The sequence below is a fragment of the Pollicipes pollicipes genome, unplaced genomic scaffold, assembly GCF_011947565.3.
Source record: "Pollicipes pollicipes isolate AB1234 unplaced genomic scaffold, Ppol_2.1 Scaffold_4881;HRSCAF=5763_pilon_pilon_pilon, whole genome shotgun sequence".
In the NCBI taxonomy this organism is placed as follows: domain Eukaryota; kingdom Metazoa; phylum Arthropoda; class Thecostraca; order Pollicipedomorpha; family Pollicipedidae; genus Pollicipes; species Pollicipes pollicipes.
Genome location: NW_023596576.1, coordinates 49,369,911 through 49,389,114, shown reverse-complemented (window position 1 = coordinate 49,389,114; position 19,204 = coordinate 49,369,911). Strand labels below are relative to the sequence as shown.

The 19,204-nt window shown below is 62.7% G+C and overlaps 1 protein-coding gene across 1 annotated transcript in view; it reads right to left on the bottom strand.

Annotated features, from left to right (window-relative positions):
• The window catches only part of LOC119100535 (furin-like protease 1), a 32,718-nt gene extending 16,314 nt beyond the window's left edge, over positions 1-16,404 (bottom strand). Inside the window, exons 1-10 of the mRNA XM_037223622.1 lie at positions 16,212-16,404; positions 15,715-15,887; positions 14,736-14,945; positions 14,296-14,394; positions 12,178-12,286; positions 11,616-11,733; positions 10,632-10,836; positions 8,919-9,006; positions 6,333-6,530; positions 2,976-3,215 (exon numbers count right to left, since the gene is read on the bottom strand). Of these exons, the coding sequence (XP_037079517.1) occupies positions 2,976-3,215; positions 6,333-6,530; positions 8,919-9,006; positions 10,632-10,836; positions 11,616-11,733; positions 12,178-12,286; positions 14,296-14,394; positions 14,736-14,945; positions 15,715-15,887; positions 16,212-16,392 (1,621 nt within the window). The 5' untranslated portion in view covers positions 16,393-16,404. The remainder of the gene's footprint in view (positions 1-2,975; positions 3,216-6,332; positions 6,531-8,918; positions 9,007-10,631; positions 10,837-11,615; positions 11,734-12,177; positions 12,287-14,295; positions 14,395-14,735; positions 14,946-15,714; positions 15,888-16,211) is intronic.
• Positions 16,405-19,204: the final 2,800 nt, after the last annotated feature.

Genomic DNA, 19,204 nt, shown 5'->3' with positions numbered 1-19,204 from the left:
CAGTGAGGTAAAAACGGAGTTTATCACACATTTAGCCTACTTTCGATTCACAAGTGGGAGGGCTTAGCACAGAGGCGATGGTCTTAGATCAGTCGGGGCGGCTGAGACCCACTGCCCACCGTTGGCTTACAGCCGACCGTGTTTCTGTCGGTCTGTGTCCTAACAACATGCATAAGGTGGGGGCCACTGTTTTTACCGGGAACTTAGTTGAAAGTCAGTCACCAGCATGTCCCTCCTGCTAAAAATGGCAGCGGGCCTGGTCGGTTACAAGCGCCAGAACAATGCAGTTGGTCGAACTTAGTTCGCACACTGCGCCCACCGACGCTTAGTCTTGACAATGACCTTGCGAGCGCTAGCCGCCGACCGAACAGGCACCTGCTGCACGGCAAGTCCGTCGTGTAATTCGCCGGCTGGGAATGCGCAAACCCAGAGCCCGTTTATTGCTAGTGAAGACCGGGTCCAGCTGTTACATGAGTAAGCTGTTAACCATGGCAATGTCACAAGGCGGGAAATTCGGTTGCGGCAAAATGGCTGTCACGCTTTGTGGTACTATATACTGACTCCCCGTCCATCTCAGGCCGTTGTCTTCGCTACCCTGGTTGTTAAAGCCAATCAAACTTGCGTAAGATTCCTTAGTTAAGGTAAATTTGTGTTGGCACGTGACAAGTTTAAGGTTATTATTAGCTGCGATAGTTCAATGAAAGCTCATAATGTCTCTCTCCCTTTGGGCTTGTCGGGTGGAATTTACATCAAAATTCAAACATGCCTTGCCTATCCGTGTTTGAGTGTTTCATGAGACGGATGGGATAAGTGGTCATCCATTTGTATGGATACAAGCGGCAGAAATGGTAAGAAGTGGCTGCTATCTTCCAATCGTTACATCTGTCCAAGGCCATGAACAGAAACCTGCTATACGCACTAATGCAACAGTCCGTTTGCTCCAATGATGTGAGCAAACATGATTCATGTGCGTCAATGGACCCTGGATTGAAAAGAGATCTTCGTTCATCTCGTTTTGTTTGATTTTCATAAGTTCTTGTTTGCACCACTTCAAAAGCCAGCGTCTGTCGGAATCGAATACCATTAAGAAAATCGAACACATGACTGCAAGAGCGGGATCTCCCGTAAAACGGCTCTATTCCGATTGCAAAGCGACGAACCCATGCGCATTCAATCGATGATAATGCGTACCACCACAAGGAAAATCGAGGCTGACTGATGTACGTCATTATCGATTCGCACCAGACACGCTTAACGTCTGAATTTGCATTATTGACCGCGAGACTGATAAGACCCCGTGCCTTTTTGGTGAAAAGATGCGTGAGTTGTATGGCATGGAAATACCGGAACACTCCCGAAGCCAATTTGATAGCCAAGTTAAGCTGTCCGATGTATTGCAGCTGAATGATTGTATGGCAGTACCACAATACCCCGCAAGAGAGTTAAAGCTTATCTGGTACCATGCAACCGATCGCCAACACATGTCGACGTTCGTGCGCAATTCCGCCTCACCCTTAAAAGCAAATTTTTGTGAGAATCGCTCTAAGAGTTTTAAAACAGGACAACCTGTCGGGGCTCCATCCAGACAAGCCACCAATCACTTTGTCAGCGTTTCGTCGCCGGACTTCTTGGCTTCTTGACACGCGGCGTCAAACAATGCGAGGCCACGCTTAAGCAACATATAGGAGCTGGATCATCTGTGTGTACGGATGAGATCATAGTCCGCATTCTCTGCGACGTCTCGGTAGTTGCGCAGCTACTGGTGACAGCCCTGACAGCGGGACGAGACGGTGACGACCTCCCATACCGCGCAGCCACAGCTGCTCCACGGACCCGATTATTATCAAAATATGTATTCGTCCTAGTAAATTACAATACAAAAGTTTCGCACAAGCTATCACAATATTCGTGAGGAACAGGAGGACCTAAGCGAGAAGAACCATAAAACCGTGAGGAAATCTATGAGAAGCCAAACATACACACATACACAACAATCCGACCACTGCCCATTCATTTAATATCATGAAAACGAATTGGGACGCTCGAGCGATTATCATTGATCATTTCCGACCGGAACCGATTATGGCCCCGAGTGACGGTAGCTATTATGCAGACGGCAGCCAAACACCCCTCCCCGCACGGTCGCCGGTGCCAGCACCGCGAAGCACGCGCAGACGGCCGGCAGCACGACATCGCCACCCACGCCGTCAATCGCGCGCCAGGGACGCGGCCACCGCGCCGCGTGAAATCTGTTCCGCGGGACGCTCACAACCCGTCTGCCGGGACAAGGGGGACCTGACCTCTGGACACACAGCCCGTCACGCGGATGGAATGCCTGTAACCCGTCCACCGGGCACTCACAACCCCTGCACAGACGCGGGGCAGCTGTGCTCGGGGTCGTCCGCCGCTGGGGCTTCAAACACACCCAGGCGGACATCTGCCGGGGCCGGGCGGGCGTCTCCGGCGCCCCGCCGACACCGCGGCCGCGACGCCAGCCGCTCTCTTGTAGCAACACGTGGCACAGTCACCGCTCCAAGCAACACAGTTCTCCAGAGCGCGTATTGCTGGTCCCCTGGGAAGTCCCACGCAACAGCGCCGACTCGCCCGGCTCGGCGCCCGTGCCGTGCCGGCTTCCGACCGACCGGCCGGCCGGGTCAGCGTCTACTTGGGGTCGATGAGCCTGCTCTCTTCGCTGGACGAGTCGCCGTCGCCGTCGTCGGAGGGCAGGTCGATGCTCGTGTGGCCGGCCATCAGCGGGCCGGGCAGCGCGCGCACCACCGTCACGTCGGGCCGCGGTGCGCCCGCCGGCTTGCCGTTGGGCGGATCGGCGTCCGTGAAGTCGGCCGTCGAGTAGCCGACGGGCAGCGCCCGGTAGCCGGCGTGGCGGCCGGCGCGCCGCTGCCGCCACAGCGCCAGGCCGAGCACCACCAGCGCGGCGGCCAGCAGCAGCACGGCGGCCAGCACGCCGCCGTACCAGCGGTCGGCGGCGCGCGCGCGCGCCAACAGCTCGGTATTGAGGCAGGCGGTGCCGAGCTGACCGGCCGTGAGCGAGGCGTCGCCGTGGCAGGCCGAGCACTGGTAGTCGTTGGGCCCGCTGCAGACGGCGCACGTGTAGTGGCACGGCAGGCAGGCGAGGCCCTCCTGATCGGCGTACGTCTTGGCCGGACAGGACGCGAGGCACGCGCCATCCGACAGCAGCTTTCGCCGCTCGCACTCTGGAACGTGGCGCCCGGTCAGGCGGGCACCGCCGACACGGCGCCCGACGCGCACGCAGCCACACACAGCGCGCTGTCCGGTTCGGTGGACCACGCGTCAGCATTCTGAACGGTGACGATATGCCGTGCGCCGTGATCTAATCTGCGCCGCCGCAGCCGGCAGCGCTTCCGCCCACTGTCCTCCCAGACAAGAAAAAACCCTCGCGGTATTTCAGGGCACACGACACGAAAACGGCGCAAAAAATCACACGCAGACCAGCAGGAGCTAAATCCCCCAAGCGCACGCCCCGCCCTGCAACAAAGAAGCGCGCAACTAGCGCAGCCGTCCTCGGGAAGTCCAGAGGAGAGAAGAAGTGGAGCTTTGCACTGTAGAAGGAGCACGTCGAGGATGTGAGAAGTGTCTCTGGATCCCGACTACGGGAGCACCATGCGTTTGGGAATGATCAGAGGTCCAAACTCCTACCCAGCACCAGTCCTGAGCGCACCAGTCGCATGCAATTTCCGTAATAATAGAAGCATGAGCGGCGAGGCCTCGTCGGTGATGAGGCGACAAGCTACGCCGAGCACACTGCAACAACCCACCCGCCCGGTCGCGTGTATTGCACGTCCCAACCGCCGCGGCTGTAACGTAACACGGCGGGCGTGACGCGGCTTTGGCGTGACCCGAGCCGACGACTGCCGTCCGCTCTCGCCCCGCGCGCGGCGCTCAGTCCCAGCTGACGCGCCGCGGCGGCAGCGGACGTTTGAGCGGCGAGGTGGCGGCGCCACACCGGACCGGGGCGGCGGGTGAAGCACCGTCGGCGCTGGCTGGCCAGCCGGCAGCTGGTCCGAACAGGCGCCGCACCGACGCGACGGGCGGGGCGAGTTCGTGGCGCGCTGGCAGGCCCAGCAGGGCGTTCCCAATCAGACAGGCAGGCAGGCGGACAGGCAGGCAGACAGGCAGGCAGACAGACAGGCAGGCATGCAGACGGGCGGGCAGGCAGCCCGGCGGAACAGACAGGCCGACAGCCGGGCAGCGGGGAAGCAAGGCGCGGTCGGCGGCGGCTCCACTCACCTGGGTCACCTGCACCAGAGCCCCGGGACCTGCGGCGGCCGACTCCGGCCCGGGACGGCCGGACGGCCCGGCCCGGCCAGGTTAGTGGCGGCGCGTCGGGCGGCGCGCGCGTCGCGGTCGGCGCCGACCGGCGGGCGCGGGTACGCCCGACGAACGGGTCGACGCGCAGGGGGAGAGGCGGAACGATAGAGACAGAGAGGCAGAGAGACAGTGAGAGCGGGTGACAGAGAGAGAGAGAGAGAGAGAGAGAGAGAGAGAGAGAGAGAGAGAGAGGGCACCTCCACCCCCGCTACCTGCTGTGCGTGTAGGCGGTCTTCCTTGGGGCGTGTGGTAAGGTGCTGGTATGTCCGTATAGCACTGGTTAGGTAGGGGTGCAGGGGGATGGGGTCACCCGTCGGTTGTGAGGAGGCTGGCGGACACATCCCGGGGGAATGTCAAAATCTTGGGCCACATAATGTGAGACTGAACCCATCAATGCGGTTCGCTCGACCGCACCCCAAGCTGGCAACGGCTTAGGTATGTGAGAAGTCTTGATATGACGCACACACTCTAGCTTCGCGCGATTACCAATCGCGGTCAGACCTCATCGTTCAGTGCAGTACACAGCTGATGAGCCTAGTATCCGCTATCCGGTATCCGGTATCCGCTATCCGCTATCCGGTATCCAGCATCCGGTCTGCGATCTGCCGGCGCGGACGCCGCAGCGCAAGAGGGGTTGATAGAGAAAGGCAAGGAGGCACGGAGAAAGACAGACAGAGAGAAATACAAAAGGACAGTTAATGATAGTGCAGAGGCACAAGCTCGGCCTGCTACTTCCTTGGAGGCGGATTGCGGCAGAAAGCTTCTTGCTCATGCCAAGACCAGAGTCACATGGCAGCGACATCATCGTTTATTCACAGTATCCGCATCGTAGGTAAAGGGAAATGAGTATTAAAGATTGCATATAAAACTATCGTCTAAAAGTTTAATATCTCATCGTTCCTCTTGTACTGTGAGCAGCCGAATATTGCAGTGCCTGCACTATTCGCCAGACGTCAACAAGTGAATGGCAGCACACGGCTGGTCAGGGCTGCTTTGGATCAGGAGCTGTAGACGATCAGGAGCTGCGGAGGATCAGGAGTCGTGCTGGGCGAGGAGCTGCGCAGGGTTGAGTGCACGCATCGGCCGCGAGTGTGGACCCGCGCCGGTTCTGCCGGAGTGCGAGGCTGCACGCAGCACACATCAACATGAGGGCCGTAACAGAGGACGGGCGAACAACGTGGCCAAAAGGCCAAGCCGCTACAGCTGCGTTTCTTCTCACATGATCGGGACGCTGCCACTTTCCGAAGCGAACGGCGACTAAAACGGTGAGGTAATGATTACACGGCTAATCAGAGGGCTGCACGATAAAACTAGGAAGTCTTTTGAGATCACCATGGACGCAGACGGCGCCGACCCGAACTGGCAGAGGTGGTGGCCAGCTCGCCGGGGCACGGCGGCGGCGGCCGGAGGCGCCCCGGCGGCGCCGACAATAATAAACGGACGCCGCGCAATCCGCCGGCAAACCAACAACGCAATAGGAACTGGGGTGTGGGCGGGCGTCCAGCCCAGTCCGGGGCCGTTGCGGTCCGCTGCGCCGGCCACGCCGATACGGCGACGGCGGCGCGCGCGCACACACGCGCACAGGAACACACGACCACTGACGACACGCACGCGACGACGACGACACTGAACGCCACGCTGGCCACGCCGCCGGCGCGTACACTGCCCGCTATTGCCCGTTAAACTGCGCGCGCTATTTGAACTGAGGACGACCTGTCCGCGAGGACTATTCGAATGAGGTGGGCCAATGCGGTGCATCCGGTGCGCGAGCGAACGGCGGTGAGCAATCGTTTGGCACAATACTGATCTACGGACACCAACAGGTCGCGGGGGAGCGGCGGGGCCACCGTGCCGCCCTCTCTCGGCAGCCGACGAAATCACATGGGACCGACGCTCGGTCCCTGGGCGGGGCGGGACGGGGCGGCCGGCGCGCGGCGCCCGCTACCGGGGCCGCAGCAGCGCCGCCAGCGTCAGGCACCAACCTAGACAGAGCAGGCTCTCCGGATGGGCGCGCAGGCAACCGGGCAGCCTGGCCAGCGGCGGCGGCTGGCTGGCGGCCGGCGCCGCCGACGACCGGTCCGAGCTGGGCGTGGGCGCCGGCGGCGGCGGCTGCGGCGGCGGCGCCGTGCCAGCCTGCACCTCGGTGCCGAACATCACCAGCGTCCAGTCAGAAACGGTCGCTGTAACGGACACGGCGTCAGTCGGGCGCGAGCGATGACACCAGCACCCACGGGCGACGGGTGAAGTCGCCCTCATCACGCCTTTGAACTTTTAACGTTTTAATGGCCAGGTCCCAGGTCTAACAGACGAGAAAAGAGAGGTGACAACTAAACCACGCCAAACTCTTCGGCAGGGCACATGCTGGTAAATTTACGTGTCGAAGCATCGCTTGTCAGTTTTGCCTCAAGTGTTTAGACAAAGCTTAGCCTGGTAACGGCAAACATGCCTTTTCCCGCTCCACTCGCAAGATTCAACACAGACGAGCGAGGGTTGCTCGTAATAATTAAGATTGTGTTCCATTAAGACTTGCTGTGTTCCATTAAGACTTGCTGACAGTTGACTTGTAACGGATGAGAGCTGTACAATGTCGTGCTGGTGTGCCCGAACACGGTTGATCATGTTTGTTGTAATTCCAACCGCACGGTTGGTCGTGCTTGTTTCAGTGAGAACAATGTACTACTTTCCAGCACGTTTTGTAATCGCCGTCAAGTTTCCGCTGCCATGTTTTACGTCACGACTCGAGGTGTGATGGTAATGGTGTGATGATGGTGATGGGTCGAGGTAACACATTCCTGGTGTTAATCACATGTAAACACACGGATAACCAAAAAAAGCCCGGAGTAAACCCACGTTGGACCCTGCTATGAATCGCTGGCGAAGCGGCACTGAAACAGGAGCAATGCAGCCTCGATACAGTGTGCCAAACACTGCCGGTCCGTTTCTGACAAGCTCACGGCAATTGTCATAAGGCATTGCAGCACACACACTTCAACGCAAAAATCATGCTTGCGCCACACTCCGGAGCGAGGGGCGGCAAATGAGCAACATCCACGCCTGAAAGCAATAATCCACGTCCGGGACAACAGCACTGCACAACAAAACAGTACATTCCACGGCAGCCAACAATGTTACAACGGTCACAGGCAAGCCGGCCGCATCTACAAAAAAGCACGCGTATCTCGCACATCTACACAAAAGTGCACATCCGGGTCGCTGCAAAAATCGGCGGCGCAGCTGAGGCTTGGCCTCAGCCGCCATGCCAGCGGCGCACCAGTCGGTCGCCGCATACTAGGCGCGACCGGGAGCGGCCGGGCGGCCGGGCATGCAGCGCCGCGCCCCCGAGGCGCCCGGTCGGGTCGGCACACACAGCGGCCGCATGCGGCAAGACGAAGCCGTGTACAGGGCAGCGCTGATGACCCACGGGACCGGGACAGGGCGCGGAGACGGAACGGGGCCCGACGGGTCCCGTGGGAGCGCGGGGACGGGACCTGGACGAGGCAGGACCGAGACGAGACAGGACCGGAGGAAGCACGGGAACAGGACTGGGGGGAGGCAGATCCAGTAGGAGCGGCGACGCAGGTCGGGGACGGTGCAAGTTGGACCGGACCACGACAGGGGACTGGCCACTGGAGACAGGCGGGGCCGAACACAGAGGTGCGCTGGGACCAAGACCGCTGGCAATACAGGGGGAAGGAGCGGGTAGCGACGATCCGGCTCAGGCAGGACGACGACGGTCCCGCAGCCGAGGCCGGCGCTGGACTACACGATGCAGCGAGCACTCAGTACGCGCGGCGACCGCTCGTCCTGCAGAGGGCGCTGGGACGGCGCTGCCCGTGGCCCGGGAGCGCGTCGCGTGCCGGCCGGCGCCGCTACCTGGCTGCTGGCTCTGCCTGTGCCGGGAGAGCTGGTCGGGCCGCTGCTGGGCGCGGCCGGCGCCGCCCGAGAGCGCCGGCCGGTACGGCTGCCGGCCGTCTGACTCCGAGTGGCGCACGTGCACCCCGGAGCGAGGCGGCAGCAGCAACGGCGGTGGCGGCGGTGGCGGCGGCGCGGCGGCGCGCGCCGCGTTCGGATTATAAGGCACGCCGTACAGAACCAGCGTCCAGCGCGCTAACACAAGTTCGCCTGGCGGGAGCGGGGTCAGAGCGATAGACGGGCCGTCACCGACGCCGGGCGTACGACGGGCGGACAGGGGCGCCGCCGGCGGCGGGTGCTGCAGACACGGGTCCGGCTGTGAGCGGTGGCCACACGCGTGAAGCGCCCGCCAGGGGCCAGCAGCGGCGCCCCGGCGGGCGGCACTCAGGTGCAGCAACGACGACACTGCACCACCACCATCCCCGAAACGGCACACAAGCCACTGGACGCGCCCGATGCAGAGATGCCCACGCGTGCGCCCGGTACGGGACACACCGCCTCGGGCGGCGATCCACAGTGGCGCCGGGCGAGCCCACACCCGTGTGCCAGCCAGTTGCGTGTCGCCGCTCGGTGGGGCCGGGGCGGCCGACGCCGCCTCGCCCCTCCGACGACCGGCGGCGGGCCCGCACAGCAGGCGGCAGCGCCGCGGCACGCACCTGAGTAGCGGCCGTCGTTGTGGATCTTCAGCGACCAGGTGCCCAGCGGCGACTCGTCCCAGTTGTGGGTCGTCATGAACGGCCACTCCTGCCGGGCGCCCGCAGCCGGTGAGCACACGACGCCGCACCACATCGAGTCGACACGAATCGAATCGAGCTGTCCCGCACACCGTGCCATTCGGGCACAACAAAATGGGAGCTGTGCGGTCCTTCAGCGCTGGGCTGTAGCATACCTAAACATCGACGCATTAGAAACCCACCGCAGCGTTAAACTAGCTCGCTTCGGGCGTGATACCACAACAAACATGTGTCTGTCACGGCGGAAATACCGGCGTGGTGACATGCGGCTCGCACAGGCCAACGGAGCGGTGAAAAGTCACTGTGACAATCCCAGCGCCCATTGTCATCCGCTGACACTGCCGCCATGACAGGTCCCGTCGGGTCATCCGCCTTCCGCCGACACTCCCCACCTGTGTGGTGCACAACGTCGAAAACAATGGAAGGTTCCAGAGCGACAAGTGTTTTTAAAAAAGTGGGCGTAACACGGCGCCCCGAATCACATTCACTAAGACAATAACAAAGGACTAACGTCAAACCGGCTTGTCACAGCGCATTTGCCCCGTTTGAAACCGAATAACGCCATCAGTGATCAGGCATGACCCTTGTGCCTGCAGGCCGTGACTGCGCCTGTGCTTGGCACTAATCTATGGGTGTTTTGGCGGCCCGCGATACCATCTGCCCCCATCAACAAGCCGACACTTGTCGTGGCAATGGCCTTACAAGCCTTCAGAAAGGCCATCATCGTTCAGCGACCTGATCTGAGATGAGAAGCATACCGGTCCCACGGTAAGCCGAACCAAACTAAGGTGGTTGCAAGTCTTCCGAGAAACAGCGACAGTACTGTATGTTGTCGCGTATTCAGTTGTTGAGTTTCGAGACCTCCGTCTCTCTTCTCCCTTATCTAACTTTCCGACCCCATGGCCAAAACCCGAGGGGTACCTACGGTACTGATTTTGCGCACCTGTACGCGATATATTATGAACCTTGAACCGCCCTCGGGCCAGATTTGTGGACAACATCCGTCCGCACTGGCAAGTCCACGGTCTGGCGTCTCCTGGCTCTGCAGCGGCACAACTGGCCCTGAGCCTGTCCCCAACATCTGGCAAGGTTCCGTCACCGAGCGCTTATCTCCGGAGCGCAGGTGTCGAGCAAAAAGGCGGATGCTTGGCTCCGGCCGCATTTCCGGCCCGTGCCAGCCTTTGGCCTGGCACTAGTTCAATTGCGTGGCGCCTGGTGCTGGGAGTAGCGATGCCGCAGTCTGCTGGTCCGGCGCCGGTTATATGCTGTGCCTTCCTGCGAAGTCGAACCTAGGCGACCAAAGCGGCCGTGCGACTTCTATCACGTTCAGACTTTTGCCACCATGACCTTTATCTCGTACAATCCTTATCTCGTAAAATATTTTGGTATACGATATTTTTCCTCACCATCTGTCTCCAACATCTTGATCTCGTACGACCTTTTCTCATCAGGAAATCGATTCCGTGTGACTCTGAAACATTCAACTTTTCCCCTGGTTGCCGGCTTGCACCGACCCCGACATCAGCCAGGCGCCAGTGGTCGGTGACCCCTGCCCTCGCCTCGTGACCCGGACTGACCCCAACGTCAGCCAGGCACCAGTGATGACCCTGGTCCCTGCCGGCCACTGCTACTGACCCTGAAGCCAGCCCGGGACGAGTCGTGCGGCCGCTTGTCCAGCAGTGTGCTGGTGGTGCCGGCCGGCGAGGTCAGGAACACCTTGATGTCACCGCGCCGCGTGGCCTCCAGGCTGATGCGGGCCTGCACGTGCTCCATGTACTTGACGCTAGGACACTGGGCCACCGTCAGCGTCAGCACCACCATACTGTGAGGCGGCACCAGCCTGCGGCACACACACAGCACCAGGTCAGCACCACCATACTGTGAGGCGGCACCAGCCTGCGGCACACACACAGCACCAGGTCAGCACCACCTGACTGTGAGGCGGCGCCAGCCTGCGGCACACACACAGCACCAGATCAGCACCACCTGACTGTGAGGCGGCACCAGCCTGCGGCACACACACAGCACCAGGTCAGCACCACCTGACTGTGAGGTGGCGCCAGCCTGCGGCACACACACAGCACCAGGTCGGCACCACCTGACTGTGAGGCGGCACACACCAGCACCAGCCCTGACGTGAGCCACACACACAGTACAGGTCAGCACCACCAGACTGTGAGGCGGCACACACACAGCACCAGGTCAGCACCACCTGACTGTGAGGCGGCGCCAGCCTGCGGCACACACACAGCACCAGATCAGCACCACCTGACTGTGAGGCGGCACCAGCCTGCGGCACACACACAGCACCAGGTCAGCACCACCTGACTGTGAGGTGGCGCCAGCCTGCGGCACACACAGCACCAGGTCGCACCACCTGACTGTGAGGCGGCACACACACAGCACCAGGTCAGCACCACCTGACTGTGAGGCGGCACACACACAGCACCAGGTCGGCACCACCTGACTGTGAGGCGGCACACACACAGCACCAGGTCGGCACCACCTTCCTGCGGAGCGGCCCGCAGCATCGCACCAGTCCGCACCGCCCTAAGTGAGGTGGCACAGGCACAGAACGGATGGACAGAGGCGGCGCCGCGCGGGCGGCCAGCCACCTACTTGTCGACGTGGCTGGAGGGCGTCTCACACTTGTGCTGTTCGGGCACGGGCGTCCAGCGGCGCGCCAGGTTCACCATGGCCGTGGCGTCCATCAGGCCGTAGCCGAACGAATGGCTCACTGCGGCAGATCGGCGCCCGCGCACCATCCCGTCAGTGGTCGGCTGTCGGGGCGGCCGACCCGCGGCGGGGGCCGACAGCCAACAGGCTGGACACGGTGAGCGCGGGCCAGTCCGGAGCGGGCGCAAACGGTCCTTGCCGTGCCGTTGCACTGTCGGGCCCGGGCCGGTCTCAGCCTGAGTACTTTGGAGTCGAATGCAGTGACATTCCCGTCACGGTGGCAACCACACTAAGGATTGTCCGAAGTCTGGGTAATCCGTAGAGTGCGCTCCATCACCCCCCCCCCCCCCCCCCCCCGCCCTCCAATATGCAACATCCTTCGAACCATTACTGCCACGGCCAAGCCGCGCCGTTGGTCCTGTTGTACAGCCGCGTACCTCAACACACACCACCCCCGCCACACCCCCAGCGTCCCCCCCCCCCCCGCCCCCGTCTTGTGGCATACCGTTGCGGCCGACGCCGTTGGTGACCCAGTCGGGCGCCTGCAGGTTGGCGCGGCGCGCCGTGCGCACCACGATGTGCTGCATGTCGCGCCAAGTCAGCCGCTCGTTCACCTGGCGGCCCGGAGCGGCGTCAGCTGGCGTCGGCCGGCGACCGTGGCCGCCGGGCGCGCCGCGGTGCGCCGCCGCGCCTCGGGGTGCAGCGCCGAGCCGCCGCTCGCCAGCGGCCTGACCGGCGCCGGCCGTGACGGTGCCGGTCGCGGGTCGGCGACGGTCGATGCCGATGGGCCGCATCGGCCGGGGGCGGCTCGGCCGCGTGTCGGCAGGCGATCGATCGGCCGCGACACGCCGTCACAGCGTCAGCGCCCGACTCAATTGGACCAATTACTTCGGCCGGCTCAACAAACAAAGCGGGGGCTGGCAGCTGCGCGGCGCAACAACTGCGAACAAACAGACGGCGCCGGCTGACGGTCCGGCGCCGGCTCCCAGTATTGACGGCCGCGTGGGCGCCCGGCCGACAGGTTGCCATAGAGGGCTCCCACGCGCGCTCAATTTCCGGCTCAGCGACCGAGTGTCAATTCAATCGCGGCCCGTCAGGCCACTTGGAGCGCCCGGTCGATGCGTCGGCCCACCCGCGGCCCGGCGGCGGCGATCGGGCGGCGCGATACTGCGATAACTGAGGCGCGTGGGCGGCAGGACGGCCCACGGCCCAACGGGTCAAAGATGGTCCGCACAAAGGTCCCACGAGATCTGCGGATTGGTCACGAGGTTCGAAGAACTGTGTGCTCACTAAATGTGCTGGACGGAGTGGTCCGATGTGGTTCGGTACCCGGGAATCAATTTCAACGATACACGCATCTTTCTTAAAAAGTGCGCGTTTCTGATGGCACCAAACTTTGCAAGGCAGTCGCAATTTTTACAATCCTTACGTAGACATTCCGGTTCACTCGCAGACAGCGGCACCATCTCCGGAACAAGCACCAGCCGAGTGATCAGCCGAGCTCGGGCTGGAGACGCGCCCGAAGACAGCGCACAGGCCGCCCCACGCCGAGGTCCGAAGGTCACACACCCCGGAGAGGGGAGGGAGTGGGAGCGGCCCCGCGTCCCCGCCGGACCGGAGGGTTCCCAGGGAGGTCGGCTCAGTTAAAAACAGTTGAGAAATACTGAAGGGGCTGGGAAATACAGGGGGATCTCGGTTGCGCCAGAGATAGCAGCTCGGGTGAGCAGTCTGCGGGGCAGGCCTCGGCAAACAGAGACGGCTGACTTCAGAGACCCCGACAGTCCAGAGCTGAGGAGGCGGGAAGCACCGGCCCCCACGCAGCGATGATAACCCGCTCCTGCGCCCGGGGCAGGTCACACCCCACAAGAGGGGAGGGGAGGGGGGTCCCAGCGGTCCTACCTGGCCGGCCAGGTGCCAGGAAGGACCGTCCGATCTAGGCTAGAGGCCTTGGGCCCAGGTTAAAGAGAGCCCTAGGCCAACCTAGGTCACAGAGGGCCCCAGATTCACGTCGAAGAGAGCCTCGAGACAAACCCACATCAAGGAGCCAGGCTCATCAAGGAGAGCATGGACCAGGCTCCGGTTAGGAAGACCATTTGGAAAGCATGAAGGTCTGGAGCCGCCCTCACAAAGACCACCATCAGAGTGAGCCCTCCGACGAGCCGCGATCAGTAGGAGTTCTCCGACAGGCCCAAGTCACGCTGTCACTGCACACACGCACACACACACACACACGAATGCACACAGCCCGCTACGTACCGCCGCCGGCCGGGCACCGCCGCTGTCGGCAGAGGGACGGGAACACGGTGAGTGGGCGACGGCCGGTCCCGCCGGCCGGGCCACGACGCGGTCCGCCTCGGCTGCCGAACGCTGTCAGGCGCCGCACGTTGGCCCCCCTCCCGCCCCCACCTCCTCCACTGCAGCGGGACACACGCTCTCGTCGATTTGGTTATTTCACAGAAGCGTACTTCACTTTGCGCACAAGATGGCCATGAGTCGGCGGTCTAGACCTCGACGCCCGCCCACGCCTGGCACCAGACACCACGTGACCCCGGCGCCGTTACCGGCGGTGAGCGCGAGCTCGTGCCACCGTCGCAGCCCGCGGGCGGCGCTGGACCGGCCGTACCTGCAGGGCGAGTGCGCAGATGCCGGCCGCCAGCGGCGCCGAGGCCGAGGTGCCCGTGTGGGTGGTGGTGCAGCCGCGGTGCAGGTCCGTGGTCACGATCTGCCGGCCGGACCGCGGTCAGCGAGGCCAGACGCCGGTGGCGGGGCGCGACACGAAGCTGACCAACGGGGCGAGATGTTGGCACAAGAGCGCTAGGCGCGTGGACGGAAAGAAGAGAACATGCAGGGTAGGACTGACCTGCGCACTACTCCTCGGGAATCACCTAGATGAACTTATCATTAAAATTTTAGAGAGACTAAATACACCAGCGTCATTGCCAGCCGGCTCACCGATCACTCGTGCTGGCTCAACTCGTCCACACAGCGGGAAGCGCACAACCTGTCGCCACGCTCAGCCCAGCGAGCACATCCCCACTCTCGGCGCGTTGTCCAGCCACTCGCCTGCTTCTCGAGGCCCGAGCCGGAGCTGTAGGTGGTGGCCAGCGTCGAGCTGCACGCCTCCGAGTACCAGGGCACGTGGCCGTTCTCGGTGGCGCTGCTGATGCTCAGCGTCCACAGGCTGTTGGTGTAGCCGTCGCAGTTGCAGTTGTCGCGCTCGCGGCCGCCGTTGCCCGAGGCCCAGACGAAGATGGAGCCCTTGCCGCCACGGCCCTGCCGGCGCCGGTAAGTCCTGGCGTCTCAAAACGGCGCGCCACTTCCGGCTGTGCTCGCGCCCCGGACGGGGACGCGGCGCTCGCGAGACGGGTGACGAAAGCGGCCCTTCCGTAGTCCTCCCCCCCCCCCCCCGGGGACGAAGGGACAGAGTCCTACCGGCTGGTGGCCGGATATGACGATGGTTACAAGCTGCCGTCAGTGACTGTGATCATGACCGCTGCCAGAAATATGTAGCTTAGCTTCGAGTGCAGCTCGCAGAGTTTTCCGCCCCGTCACCTTTGATTAATAGCAAAGCCCGAGGGCGGACCAGCCAGCCATGTTACACTTCGAGCTGAAACCGACCGTACGCGAGCTCAGAAGACAAAGTTCGGCGGTTAATGAGCACGCGGGGGAGCAGCATTTTACGTAACATGGATGATATTACTAAAGACAGACGCGCGGAGACTGTTGTGTCAATTTCCGCAGACACCCAATCAATCCGGCGCGCTGGACCGTGGATGACAACCAATATAGCCGACCTGATAGAGGGATATTAAGATAATGTCTTATGTCCTACACACAAGCTGTAGCAATGCATACTACGCATAGCCATGAATACTTTAATTAATGATGCTTGAATGAAAACACTCGCATGTTTATAACAATTAACGCTTTATTTTCAATGCCCCCAGTGCTGCCTGGTGTAGCAGTACGTGGTTCTGAGGAGCCCACCGTCCGCGGTTCCTCGGACCAGAGCAGCGGGACCGAGTGGGCCGTCAGTGCTTACGTTGATGATGCCCTCCTTGAAGGCGCGCCTGGCCAGCTCGCCGGGCCCGTCGACCGTCTCGCCGTCGTCGTCCGGTCCCCAGCTGGCGCTGTACACGTCGATGTGCTGCTGGTTCAGGCTGAGCGAGCGCGCCTCCACCGCGTCCGTCACCTCGCCGTCCAACATCCGCACACCTGGCGGCCGACGGGCGAGGCTCAGCTGCCGCATTCCGCGCATAGGTGGCGGACCGGTCGACAGCGGTGACGCGGCACGGGGCCTACGGTCAAGGCCCGGCCGCGCGGCCTCTCGCAGACGAGCAGCCGCCGCAACCCGCCGACCGCAGCGGAGAACACGCGGCCGCCCCCCCCCCCCTCCCGCTACTCCTCCCCCAGGGTCACGGCCGGAGCGGCGCGCGCGCGCGGCCAGCCGCGCCACCGCCCGCGCTCGGCCCACCGGACAGGCCCATTCCGGCGGGGCGGTCGGCGGCCGGGTGGCTAGCGATGGCGCGCGGGCCGTACCGCCGATGTTGGCCTCGAAGGCGACGCCGACGGCGCACAGCGAGTTGTTGGCGCCGCCGGCCACCTCGCCGGCGCAGCGCGTGCCGTGCCGGTTGCTGTCGTTGAGGTCGTAGCGCGGCTGCGGGTCCGTGTCGCGGCTGTTGACGTCGTAACTGGCCATCGGGTCCTGCCGAAGACACATTCCGCATCAGTCTTGGCGGGTCGGCTGCCGAACGCACGGATCACGTCCGTCCGGGCCGGCCGGCGGCGCTGGTCAGTGCCAAGCATGCCATGCGGTCGACGGCACGCGCACCGAACACACGTGGAGAGGGCGCTGTCGGCTGCTGAGCGGCCAACTCGGTGCAGAAGTCAGCGCCGCACATGGCGCCCATCTTGCGCGGCAAGTCACTACATCAATAAATACCGATTCACATGTAAACGTCGCATTCCAGGCCAAGTGCGCCGTGGGCCGGCAGATTTCGTGCGCGATGTGCGCCGCGCAGTGAGCCGCCGTTCAGCCACAATCTGTCGCCTTCAAGTCATGACCTGTCTGCTCTTCAGTCCTTGACTGGCCCGTCGGGCAGCCAGCCACTCACAGAGCAAACCTTGCGCGGTTACCCCAACAAATATGACGACACCGGAGATTCCTCAGACCGCACAGGTGTTTTTCCCAGGCTGCGTGGCGTCAGTACAGGCAGCTCGACTTTGGCGCAGGCAGGCGCGACTCAGCTGCAGGCGCGACAGCCGACCTCTCAGCGCGAGACGTGGTGATATGAGCGAGCGAAAACACACCACATGTGCCGAAGACATATCCCTCAGCCGGTGACAAATAAATCTCCGGTGGCTACATTACAGCGTGGCCAGAGTTATGAACCTGTTTGTAAGCGCATCCCGAGAGGCTCGATATCAGTGAAGCCCATTAGATAAGAAAGTTCATCGTATACCATTTTATCATTCATCATATATTCATCATACCATCATATCATTACAATCGTATACCATTTTTTTTGCCGCGGCGTCTCGGTACCAAACTTGTTTTTCGGTAAGCATCGTCTGCCGATAAACATCGGCCACAGCACAGGGCCCTTCTGCGCAGTCTCCCCGTTATCAGCGGAATGCCCCACATGTTTGACTGAACGTCTCACACAGCCGGCGTTTCCTGCCGAGCGTCCCCGGAGAGCGTCACACTACGGTTCGTTTACGACGCGAGCAGAGTGGCACACCCCCGCCATGCTTACACGAGGCCATCTCGCCGTGACAAGGCGAGGTGTCGCAGCACTGCTAACCGTCCCGCTGACAGGGCGCAGCCGGCCCAGATCTCGTCCGGATGAATCACGGCCGCTGTCCACACGTCAGTCGGCGCTCATTCCGCCGCCGCCGGCGCTCATTGGTCGGCGCCGCGGTGACGAGCGCCGCCAGCCCAGGACGGACAGACGGGCGGCACGCTCGCGGCGGCGTGCGTGGGCTGCAGGTCACGACCGGGCGCCGTCCGCACGGCCACCTGCGTGATCGCCGACACCTGGGGCCGGGTCAGGACGCGCCGCGTCGAGCCGCGCCGTCTACGGAGTTGGGAACAGCGGGCGGCCGTGTACGTGGATGTATGTACATCCGAGATGCCATGGACAGAGCCGCAACAACGCCGTGGCGTCGACGGCGAACACCTGCACTTGCCACGGTCTGGCTTCTACAGTGATCAAAGGATTGTGACGTGCACTGAATCTCCGACTTTCCCCGCCGGATTTGCTGCAGGGCGATTCAAAAAAGAGACTTCCCAGACAGTTGTCGGCTTATTTCAGAAATCCTTGAAAGAATTAAAAGGAGCAAACTAGAAGATTCTACCAGAATCGAAAACCTTTGATGCCTAATGAACTCGACTCAGGGATCCGACACAAAAAGGATGAGCGCCACTAAACCTCGCCAGCTGGCGTCCCCGCGCGCGCAGGGACACCACACCGCGGCCTCTCCCGCGCCCCGGGGGAGCGTGCGCCGCGCCGAAATAGACCGGTTGGACGGGAGACAGGCCGAGCGGTGGCAGCGACACCACGCCCAGAGACACGTCCCCTCCGACAGAGGCACGACGACTGCGGCCGACGCACGGGCTCACGCGCGTGCCACGAGAGAGCCTGCGCGACATGGGGTTTGGCACGGAGTGACACGTGGTGGGACGAGTGGGCGTTCTTGCCGTCTGAGCAGTCCTCGAGAGGCAACCGGCGCGGGGCGCGACGCCGAGCCCAAACACGGCGTTGATGGGCCATGAAGAGCCCCCCCCCCCCCCGCGGTGAAGAAGGGAACAACGAGGCGGACTGGCACGCAGCCTCAGGAGACGTGCAATTCAACGAGACATGCCGGGCGTAGCGTTTCCTTGCTTGGCACAAGGAAAAACAGCACTGAAAAGTACTGACCGCCGGTACGCTCGCAGCAGACCAGCGGCGAGGAGCAGCCGGCAAGAGCCCAGCCCACTTCCCGCAGCCCGATTTACCCAGCCTTCGCACGCCGCACTATGCATTCCAGCGCGTTGTCCGCCCCCGTGCACGGAGCGAGTTGCCTTGTCGGCGGTCACTGTGCGCGAACCAGCAGTCCGAGCTGGCGCCGGCGGTCACAGCTCGGCTGGCCGACACGAGACGAACCGCGACCGGCGCCGGAGCCGGCCGCAGGCGGCCCCACCCCGCCCGCCGGGTCGGCGGCGTGTCACACGCGCCCGCGGCCGCCAGCCGCCTCCTCACACCGAGCCGGCTTAGTGCGGACACGCGGCAGCCTACAGCCGCCCGACACGTCACACGCGTCACACCGAGCCGACCTAGTGCGAACACGCGGCAGTCTGTGTGTCATTGGGGCTTTACGACGCACTCACCTGCTGAGGCTATATGGCGTCGCCTGTCTCTCACCCTGGCAGGAAGGGCGGGCGCCGCGGGGAATCGAACCCCGTTCCTCTGGTCTCCCAGACGCGCAGTGGTTAACGCAGGCGCGTAAACCACTACACTACCGGCACCCACGGCAGTCTGTGGCCGCCCGTC